Below are 11852 nucleotides of genomic sequence, written 5' to 3'. Positions count from 1 at the left end.
ATATATTCAGTCTATCAACGAGATGACATTATTAATTCAAATTGGATTAATGTTTACTTTATTTCTAATTAGTACAAAATGAACTTCAGAATGATTGATGGTGAAAAATATATAGGGATACATTAATTCACATTTTCATAAATGAAATATCAGTAACGCAGGATATGTGCACTTCTTGATTTCCAAACAGTTTATTTTGCTTTTTTTTAGCTTACAGTTTCAGATGATGTCCAACACTCACCTAAGTTGTAATTTATTAAAAATTTTATTATTTGAAGGAATTCTACAATGAAAATGAGAACATTATTAACTCAGGGATCCAATAATGGTGATTCAAGGGTGGATCACAGTATCCTATCTTCAGCAATGGCCTGCAATTAATGCCAAGGCTCAGAACAGAACAGGCTGGTATGTGCTTCCCCAGAATACCTTCTCATTCTCCAGCAGTTTTCAGTTAGGGACATACAATGATCTCAAAAGTATTCTATAAAGTCTATGGAATCATAGACATTTTGAATATTTCTGTCTATTGACTGATGCTTTGCCAGAGATACTAATTTCAGGTGACTTTCTATTTCTGTCAGAGCTAGTGTTTTGTGCAGGCTGACCTCAGGACATTCAATAATTATGTGACTGAAGTTGCCATTGTTCTTATGTTTTCCTTCAGTAATGTCTCTGCACATCAGTAATTCCATGCACACCTCTACCTCAAACTGTCATTTTACTTAGTCACACTTGGTGTAAAATATATTCATTTAAAATAGTATTTATTTAAGTGTTTTTTAAGTGTTTTTTAAACAGTAATATGTTGCCATGGGAAAGGCTGATTACACATAAATCAGAATAGAATCCCAAATGACACCCCACAGGGAACCACTGGATCAGTCTCAGTACATTATTAGACAACAGTAAGCTGCTGCTGATTTCCATCACCTTTATGGATTTTTTAGAAGAGATATCAATCTCCTCATCTTAAGAGTAAAAACTTGTTTTTACATCATTTTTTTAAATAATACTAATTTTGATATCTAAATACAGTGCCCTAATTTTCAATTTTATTGACTTACTGCAACTCAAAGAGAATTCCAAAGAATCGGAATTATTGCTCTTGCTCAAAAAGGGCAAGAAGGATGCCCTTAAAATCACTGCACTCAAAGTAAATTAATCTAACATAGTTTAGAATATGACCTTATAAATTTGGATTGCAAGGATTAAGATTTTCAACTCTGTCAAGTGAGTAGAGTGGCATAAAAAAATCTTTTATTTTTTAGCTAATTAGATACATTAATCATGAGCAGAAAGTGCTCAACATCTTCCAATAAACAGGGCATTGATTTATTAATTTATTCACCATATTAATCACTGTTCACTGAAAGCATAAAGATATTGATCCTGTAGTAGAGTGCACAATCAGATGTGGGAAAACATGTAAATAAGTAAGCACAATTAAAAACTGAGTCCTTAGAAAATCTGTAGACCACTGTGTGCACAGAAGATTTTGTATTTGTAAGTATGAAATCTTTAGCGTATCATCATTAAGTAAAAATCTGTACGTAGTATAGAAAGAAAAGAAGTGTTTTTTATTTAGACATTTGTCAATCTCAGCTCAAAACTACATATTCTTGAAACAAGTGCTAACATGAGCCATAAGTTACCTAATATATGGGGAGAAAAGTAAAAAGAAATTACTAGGTTTGCTGAGTTGAGATGAAAAACAGATTTCATACTGATTACTCTTGGATTGTAGATGAACTGGAAAGGGGTCAACAAAACAGCAGCAGCACTGCAAATGAGTTAATTCAGTCAGTCTGAGAGGAGGTGGTGGTGTTGAGAGGTCTTCCGTCCTACTAAGCAAATAGTCATTAAAATTCTAAAACTGTAAATACTATGACTAATGACTGTTTAGCATTTTTAATATTAAACTTTAAACATTATGAATACATGGAATTCAAAAGTAATTCTTGATAATCTCAAAAATGCAACTGGGCATTATCATGAGCAGTGTGAAAATAGCATGATTCAATCTGCATTATGATAGAAAAACAAATGTTAGGGAGTGTGTTGAAGAGAATAAAAAAATAATTCAGGAGATATGAGCTATGTGTCCGTATCATGGACTTTTTTTTTTTTTTTTTTTTTTTTTTTGCAATTTTCACTGTCCAGAAAAGAGTTCTGGAATTCGATACTATGGAGCTGCGACAAAAACAGGGGCAGTTCTCAGTGGAATAAAAATTGAAAAGTTTGAACCAGTTTGTTTCAGAAGATGAATAAGTGATAAAACTGAAACAATGAAGCATGTTTCAGAAGCTAGAACAGGACTGGTGGAAAGTCCAGAGGGGATGATGGGTGGGGAGTGGCTGAGGGTCCTCGGTTGGTTCAGCCTAGAGCAGAGGAGCTGAGGGAAGCCTGATAGCTACTGCAGCTCCTCACAGGGAGTGGAGGGCAGTGCTGAGCTCTGCTCTGTGTGACAGTGACAGGGCCCGAGGGAAAGGCATGGGGAGGGCCGGGGTTAGGGAAAGGCTTTGCTCCAGAGGATGGTGGGCATGGAACAAGCTGCCCAGGGCAATGGGCATAGCACTGAGTTCATAGAGCCTTGGAACACTGGTCTCAGACATTGGGTTTGGTTATGAGTGATGCTGTGTGGAGCTGGGAGTTGGGTCAGTGATCCTTGCAGGCCCCATCCAATTGATATCTAAATACAGTGCCCTAATTTTCAATTTTATTGACTTACTGCAACTCAAAGAGAATTCCAAAGAATCCAAAGAAATCCAAAGAATCCAACTCATGATATTCTATGATTCCATCAGGAGCGGTAAGGTGGCACTACGAGATCTATGCCAGCACCAACTGCGGTTATGGTGAAGACAAATGATGAAGAGCTGCCTGCTCTTGGACAAGTGGGCATTTCTGCATGCTCTTCTGTGAAGCATCAGGTAGGGCTGTGCTGAGAAGGAAGTCTAGAAGCACAGTTCCGCTAAACTTGAAATAAATTCCTACCTTTTTAGATTACAGGCAATGTAACACTAGGTGCGCTGCCTAGCAGCCTGAGATTGCTACCACTTGAGCAGAAGAATCTGGGATTGTTAGCACTGAAGTGACCAACGTGAGCTGCAGTCTAGGCTTTATCAACGAGCTGCAGAGCGTGAGGTGGAAACCGCAATACCTTTTTTGTTGACACCGCGTTCGGTTTGTGTCAACACGGCAGCGGCGGCAGTACTGGGTGCGGGGTGCGGCGCTGCCGCCCCCAGCCCCTTCGGGCCACGCCTGGACAAGCCACGCACCGCAGGCTCCGGCCGCCTCCCCGCCCGATTATGTTAATCCGCCGGGCTTTACATATCCCCTCCCAAAGGCCCACCCCCGCTACGAGCTGCTTGGAGCTGCCTCGAGCTGCCGGCGCCGCGCCGGCCGCCCGCACTGCCCGCCGGCACCCGGAGCCGCCGCTGCGTGTAGTGAGGCGGTGCCTCCCGGAGGGCGGCTGTTTGGTGCTGGGGGGACTATTGCCTAAGGAGGAATTAATGCGGCTAAATTCGAAGTCACAGCTGAGGCTTATAGATATGTAAACATATATATGTGATTACACGTCTGTTTATAAAGGCGCTTTTGAGGCCGTCATAATGAGAAACCAAGAAATTTCAGCTTGCCTAGGGAATGTTTCTTACGCAGATGTACGGCACTGTGCAGGCTGTGATGCTGCAGCCGGATCCCAGTGCTTTGGGAAGATTAAACGTGGTCTCCCCCAAGGCAGAGACCCCCAGGCTGTGCCCCCAGCTGCAGGCCTGCAGGCACAGACGATGCACAACACTGCAGAGGAGCGCTGCACAGGTACGTCTTGTTGGCTAACATTGGTGTGTTTGCTGTGTGCCCACTGTGCGGAGATTGCTGGGGAATGGGGCAGTGACAGCACAACGTCTGTTGGCCGTGGGATTGGTGGTGCAAAGCAGAGCTTGGCTGGCAGTTTCTTTACTGTAAGTTCACAGTGTGACAGAAATGTTCAAGTTGCATTCAATTTGACAAAAAAAGATGGTGTATGACTGGGGTTTTGCCTCTGTAGCGCCCCAAAGGGGTTCCTCTGTGTTTCCAGTTGGGCCACTTCAACTCTCTAGCTTTCCAAAGCATTAGGCCCTGCATTTATGTCCCGAGCCCTGCACTGATGCACTGTGCCTTGAGAACTGTGGTCCTGCCTGGCTCCTCTGGGAGCTGTGTGGCCGTGGGGATGAACAGCAAAACCCTGTGTCATCTGGGTAGTGAGGAGACTGAGAATCAAAAGCGATTCAGTTGGAACTATAATAATAACATTTGTGAAGATGATGCTTTCAGAAACAAGTACTAGCATTTAGCATGTTTTGCAGGGGATGCTACCAATCGTTTTTAACTGCGCAGATAAATGAATGAGCCAAAGTGAGCAGGAAGAAGTGTGTACCTTCAAGGTCTCAACATGGTGCTGCAATTAATGTACTTCATCATGCTTGGGATAATTAACCAATTAACTGTCCCTTCTAGTCTGTGCTTAGATTTGAGCACACATTCTGCCATTTATTTATATGCCTAAAATGAAGGAATGTGTCCCAGTCGTACTCTATGCAATTCAACTTCTATGCTACTTCATAGGGATTTGTGAAAATTAATATTGGTATAGTGCCTTGGAAGTGGTAAAGCTTTATTTGGCAATAGATTTTATTACCCTTGCAGTTACCATTTTAGAGGCTTTTATAATTTATTAAAAATGTTGAGCACTAGGCTGTTGGAAATGTTTAACAAACAGTTTTTGGTTATGTACCTTGGCACAGTTCTGGTATTGCAGCACTGTAAGAATTATGTGGAAGTGATAAGGCTCCCAAAAATATTTTCTTCACTCAGATGTTTGAAATAAAGCTAACTGAGTTTTCATTGTTCATAGAAATTATGTTAAATATTGCTGGGGGAGGATATTTCTAATTTGTGTGCCTGGAGCTGTTCAAATGCCTGTTTATGTTTTGCCTGTACAGAAATGGATAGGTGCAACATATGCTGTATTTACAAAAGCTTCTGCAGGCTGTCAGCTGAGTTTCTAGGACACAAGCGAAGCATTTTATTTTTCAAATCTAATATTGTATGCTGCAAACCCACACTGAAGCTAGGAGTCATAAGCAGAATTGTTTGGAAGAATCCTTTCCACACTAATCAAGAAAATTGTACTTAGATTCTTCAGCATTTGGAAAAGTAACTGAAGAGAGGCTGGAGAAGCCTTCAAGTGTTAGGGCCCAATTCTGTACAGCTTTGCTTAGATGAAGAATTCTCGCTTCCATAATTGTTCTCACTGACACTGAAATTATTTATGTGGATTATAAACTGTTAGTATGACAATGAATGTGCAAGAACCTTAGCAGTATAGTAGACTGGATTGTCCTTCCACTTCTCTCCCAGAAGTTTTATTGTGCAATGGTCAGTTAGATGAGGATTTCCCTTCCCCTTTCTGAGTACAAGAAGAACAGAAAGCACTTCTTTGACAGTGTACCTGCTGCTGATCCAAACAGGAACATGTAAGGTTGTTTATCTGTTCCCAAGCTGTATGTATAGGAGTCGATCTGAGCCCAAGATAAGCAACATACATACACTTTATATTTAAAACAGGGTGTTTGAACAGTGTGCAGGGCTGTGTTCAGTGGTCGCCTCATTTGCCACTGAAAGGCAGTCATGTCTGTAGCACTCACAGACAGACAAACAAATGTCTGTCATATACAGAAAAGAAATCTAATTCTCAAATATATGTTTTCAAGAAACAAAAGTATTTATCCAAAATTTCTTCTCCATGCATTTGAAATACTTTATTTCAGAAATGCTGAAACTATTTATTCCAATAAGTCACTTTGGTATGGTTTTGGACCAGACACTGGGAATATTTTCTTTTGGAATTTTTGCAAAATGAGAATTTGTGAGAGCTTGTTGCAAACTTGTTGATTTAGTGTCTTTCTTCAGTAGGAGAGTATTCTGACAGAAAAAGTTTAGTTAGCTTACAGGTTGGAAGTGGTACAAAGATCTTAAACATGAAAGCTTGTTGCCTGTACAGTAATAAAGGGTTAAGTATATATTACAAGGTCTCTTCTACCTCTGCATTTGCAAAATTCTTCTGATCAGTACTGGAGATTTGACTGGATTAGTCTTACTTGATTTATAACCTTATTCTATTTTCTTAAGTTGTTTTTTGCAGTTCCTGATTTGAACAAACATAAAGAACACAACAATCAGCATATGGGTATAATAGATTTAGATGTAAATAAATTAATCAATCTTTTCTCAAAATATTGTAGCAAAAAAAGAAAAATCAATTTATTTATTTTTAAAATCGTGCAGTCTTGGCATTACAGCTGGTTTTATTAACTGTGGAAAGAAATAATTTTTAAGCGAGTTGTTCTAGAAAGTAGTGAAGATACTTTACAAACAGAACCAAGAACTGTGAAGGATAGTAAGGGGAAATCTAAAAGTAGGTTTCCTGGTCCCATATTTACATCTTTGAAATAGTGACCCAGTTTTTTCAGAGGTACAGAGCAGCCATGCATTTTCATTCCATGGTAGCTCTCAGCTGCTCAGGACTTACATAGACATGCCATTCAGAGTAAGCAAAGAAAATTTTAGAAGCTTTTTCTGTACGTTTTAAGGTAGGTGGATTTTCAGCCTGTTCTAGGACATCACTATTTTGCCTCGTGTCATCTTCCTTATTTGATTTTTGGCACAGGGAAGCTTGTTATACACTGAGGTCACTGGGAGACCTGAGGTTTTGGCTGCCAACCTCATTGCGCTCTCACTTGGCTGTGAAGTGATTCCATTTTATCTTGCAAAGTTCAGGGAGTATTTATAAAACAGAAACCACAGTTCTATAGCAGCTTTGGCAAATCCTGTTCTTAGTCAGAAAGTTGTACTATTTTTTTTAACTCCTCTTAGATGAAATCGTCCATCTCTGGAAATACAGACATCATCTTCTATCAAAAATAGATTAATAAGAGTAAATATACTTAAACATGAGTTTGAGCATGGATCGCAAAGACTATTTTCTTGATTTATTCTACCGCATATTTTCTCTATTTATTTTCTGCTTGACATTGCAGTTTTATTATCTAAAGTATAGATCATTTTCTGTGCTTTTAGAGCTTATTATCGTATCAGTGTACAGTGTAAATTTGATGGTCCACGAGGTAGTGTGGTAATGGACAGATCATCAGTGAATATAGTAAAATATTTCAGTTTTCTTGGCTGGAACTATGCTAATTTCTCAATCCACATCTTCTACTTGTAAGCGAGGTCACTGTTAGGTTTCTTCTTTTTCTTCATATTGCTACAAAATACCAGGAAAAATATTTTAGTTTTGTTTTTATTTCAAGTAAATGCTCTGAACAGTCTTATGTTTGTAAATGGCAGAGGCCTTGGTGGTTTTCTTCATAGTATTTTGGTAGTGTGAAATTACATTTGGCAGTTAAAAACTCAAAACACATTAAACCTACTTTTTCTCTAAACTTCTTCCCCAATTACATGTTCCTGGTTAGTTAAGTTGTAGTGAAACAAAAAAAATAGTAATGTTGGGTGCAACGTACATAGAAGAATATGCTATTTGTGTTCTGTTTCTTTGAAGCCAGCATCTATGATGTAGCATCGAAATGAAGGAAGATTTCCACTTTTAAATTTGCAAATTACAGTAATAATAAATAGCACTAATGATATTAACGATATGGTGTATCAGAGTGGAGAGACTTGCTCATGGTATGCTGTAGCCTTATCTCCCAGCATGATAGTATGCTAGTCTGATAACACATTTGAATATAGTGTTTTTTGTGTGCTGCATAACACTTAGTAAATTGTGAGCAAAACCTGACAAAGTTAAAGATTTTGTCCATCAGGTATTGGAAGTGACAGTAGAATTGTAGCTTCTCTTTTAGAATAAAAGTTCTCCTATGAAGTCCAAATGGAATTGTTACAAAACCCAAAGAGGTACACATTGTTATTTTCACTTAAAATACAAGCAGAAAATAGAAATTTTTAGGAGTTAGTTTTTGTCATCAGTGTTACACCTGTGTTGGGAGTTATGAGCTACTCTGTTTTTCAGGCTTTGCATTCAACAAATTCATTTCTGTAGTCAAGCCAACCTGAAATACCTGCAGGATTGGTTATTTGTTATGCTATGAAAGTAATAATATACTATTTGGGAATAGTAAAAGCTCAGGAAAAGTCTAGTCGATTGACATTAGGCATTTAAAGAAATTCTTGGTATGAAAGCCTTGAAAGAAACAGTAAAGTCCAGAAAATCCTGCCACCTAACTCGTCAAATGGCACTCAACTGACAAAGCATTAAAAAAACAAAAAAAACAAAAAAACAACTCTTAAAAAAGCCAGAAATAAGAATTTTCTATTGAGAGCACAAATGTATTTTTATTCTCTTGAAGATGCTTGGTTTTTTGTTTGTTTTTTTTTATTTGCTCTGAGAGGAATAAAGCCACAGCACTGACAGCTACTTCTGACATAGGAGTTCAGGATTTTCCTTGCCTGAAAACTGGGAAGCATTGTGTTCAGATCCTCTCTGTAGAGTCTTTAGGTCTCAGAGGTGACACATCATTTTTCTGTCCTCTGTGCAACATGAAACAACAATAATAATAACACTAAAATTGCCAAAGCTGTCAGTGTCCTGCTTTTTGTACGTGTGAAGTTCCTACAGCTTTATGAGGACAAAAGTGAAAGCAATAGAAGTGAGGAGTGTAATGTCACAGTAAAGGCTGAATGACTCCTACAGATGAATAATGCTGGCTCATGGTATGCACGCAAAGTTGCTGAAAGCATTTTTAATGCTATTTCTGGCATGCCATACTGACTAGTGCTTCCTAGACTTAGACAGCAGCCAATGTTCATCTTTCCCAAAATGCATCCTTGCATTTTCTTGCAAACCCCACTTTAGAAATGCAGTTTTCATCAGAGTTTATGGACTAGTGTAATTTACAGATCATCTGCAGGTACTGTTCTAAGGCACAGCACTGAGCAGAAACACGAGGCAGGGACTACAGCACTGGGTGCAGGGCAGGCACCAGCCCTGAGAGCTGTGTGCTCTGTGTACAGGGGCTCAGGTCAAAGCATGTTTTCTTCTTGTGAGGCACAAGCTCCTGGAGCCAAGAGGCCACACAGGTAAAATCTAAAACACGGGAACTGGGCATTTCTAATGCATATTCCAGGCATGGGAGTATTTTGAACTTCAAATGCAGAGAACATTAGGCCAAGACCTTTCTAATTCAGCTACCATAGGGGAACTGTAGTGAGGAAAAGAGAGCCCAGTGTGATTATACATAGGGAGGCTGGCAGGTCCTGTGTCTGGACTCTTGGCTGAGACTGATGGCTTATTCCAGTCCCAGCAGCCAGAGGCAGCCCATTTGGCAGTTTTTTCTGGTAACTTTTTCAGCAGCCCAAGAAGTACCAAGAAGTACCAAGCCACTGAGGTCTGGAGCAACACAGTGTTAACCAGGCAGTAGCCAGCCTGTGTCCAGCTGTGTCCTGTTGGTGAGGAGGAGGAATGATGGCTTCAGAACACCTCATTTTCCCTCCCCGTGTCTGCCTGCATGGAGCCTTGGCTGCTGCTGCTTCGTCCTGAGACAGGGTCGGGCCCTGCCTGGCTGGGTGCCCCCAGCTACTGCCAGGAGAGGAGGCTGCAAAAGTGCTTCTCCTTCTCCGAGCACACTGCTGCCAGCCCTAGGAGCAGCAGCCTTAACACAGAAAACCAAGAAGAAAAACACAGAGTTGCTTGCCAGTGTTAAAATTAGCAGGGTGACATAATTGCTGTAACTCTTTGATGCTGTTGTGTATTAGATCCACAAGTAATTCTGCATTGACTTCTCACTGCAGATCAGCTGTGGGTATTTTGTATTTAGCTAACAGGTTAAAATGCAATAGGAAATGGATGTAAAGGTTATATACATAGCTAATACAAATATACATTTAAAACTCTGTTACAAATGGCCTGATTGAGGATCTAACTGATGAACTATGTGGAGTGCTTTTCTGGAATTACAGAAAGATTTTCTTGGTTTAGGTGGATGCAGATCAGAACCCTAAATATGGTAACTGTGCCAACATCAGCAACCTCTTACTAGATGTACTCAGACCAAGAAAGCTTTCCCTTTGTCTCCAAAATACTTGATGGGAAATACTTTTATATTTATTACTGTGTCAAAATATGCATATTTTTCTTTAGGAGGCACAGTTATATTCTGGCTACACATTTTTGTGTTGGTAATGAAAAAGTTGTGAATTTTTCTTCAGTAACTTCTGTGTTTTAAACTGTTACTGGAATTTTGATGTTGTTTAAATTGCAGTGAACTTTCCCAATTCCTGTGAAGAGCCTTTTAGCTCCAACAAAAATTAACTGAGGAAGAAGGTCACTTCTTTTTTCACAGCAGTTCACTCTTTGTTAATTCAATGCTTTGCAGTAGCAAATGTACTTTTAAAAATATTACTACCTTCAAGAGGACTGTGAAGAATATGAAGGTTCTGTAGTCATGCTTGAGTCATTCTTTTTTGTTTTTCCTTCATTCAAAAGGAGTACAAGGGTTTTTTGTTTTTCTTTTTTTCTTTTTTTTTTCCTCTTGCCATTGAAATACTATTGTTTATGTGAGCCACTCCCCTCTAGTGAATAGAAGTGGAATTGCTCCATCTCATGTCCTGCCATGGACCACCAGCTGCAAGTGAATTATGGAAATTTTCTTTAACTTCTGGTGAAAGAGAATTATCATTATGGGTATTGAACAATGCGTTTTTTTTCCTGCTTTCCCTGTTAAGGACAAATCAGATCACAAAGCCTACCATGTTTGCTAAATTCAGTTATTTGCACAAACGTAATTGCAAAATTAACTTCATTAACAGCAAAAGTATTAGATGTTACTGCTGTATCTATGGATCACTGGCTATCAGTAATAGTGTCATGCTGTTTGCCCCAGGTTACATACATGCAGCATTTGTTTTAACAATGTTTACCTTTTTTGTAATTTTTGTCAGTATTTGAAAATATAATTATTTAGTGACACTAACTCTTCTGTGTTAACAGTTGCTTTAGTAATTGTTTGAATAACTGATACCAAGATACTCTGTTTTGTTCACAGCTAGGTTTGTGAGCCTAAAAACATACAGTTACGCATGAGAGTAACATTTGGGTTCTAGGACTTTGTATGTTTATATGTTGGGGCCCACAACACAGGAAAGATGTGGAGCTGTTAGAGAGGGTCTGGAGGAGGGCCATAAAGATGGCCAGAGGTCTGGAGCACCTCCCCTACAAAGACAGTCTGAAGGAACTGGACTTGTTCATCCATCCAGAAGAGAAGGCTGTGAGGAGAAATCATTGCAGCCTTCCAGTATTTAAAAGGGGATTATAAACAGGAGAGGAATCAACTTTTTACATGTGTAAACAGTGATAGAACAGGAGGGAATGGTTTTAAGCTCAAGGCAGAAGTTCAGATTGGATGTTGAAGGAAGTTTTTCACAGAGAGTGGTGAGGTGCTGGAACAGGCTGCCAGGAGAGGTTGTGGATACTCCATCCCTGGAGATGTTAAAGCCCAGGTTGGATGGGGCCCTGGGCAACCTGTTCTAGTACCAGGTCTGGAGGTTGGTGGCCCTGCCTCTGGGAGGAGGTTGGAACTTGACAATCATTGGTGTCCCTTCCCATTCTATGATTCTATAATTCTGTGTTGTACTCACGTATTAAAACTAACATGATACATTCTCTTACCTAATGCATAAAGAATAGGCAGGGTGAAACTGTTTCCTTGCTCTCCTTCTAAGATGATTTTCATCTCAGATTCCTGCATTTTCCTGAGAACCAGAGATGCAGTTCCTTCTTGTTAAAGCACAGC

General features: G+C 39.5%; 1 protein-coding gene across 2 annotated transcripts in view; it reads left to right on the top strand.

Annotated features, from left to right (window-relative positions):
• The first annotated feature begins 3376 nt into the window (after positions 1–3376).
• Positions 3377–11852, top strand: part of RANBP3L (RAN binding protein 3 like) — a 37972-nt gene continuing 29496 nt past the window's right edge. The window contains exon 1 of one of the 2 annotated variants that reach the window (XM_085213724.1): positions 3377–3822. In XM_085213724.1, the coding sequence (XP_085069850.1) occupies positions 3615–3822 (208 nt within the window). In that variant the 5' untranslated portion in view covers positions 3377–3614. The remainder of the gene's footprint in view (positions 3823–11852) is intronic. The other variant, XM_085213723.1, reaches the window with a different exon arrangement.

This window comes from Meleagris gallopavo, chromosome Z, assembly GCF_905368555.1.
Source record: "Meleagris gallopavo chromosome Z, MGAL_WU_HG_1.1, whole genome shotgun sequence".
Classification (NCBI taxonomy): Eukaryota; Metazoa; Chordata; class Aves; order Galliformes; family Phasianidae; genus Meleagris; species Meleagris gallopavo.
This window is presented reverse-complemented; position numbering and strand designations above follow the sequence as displayed.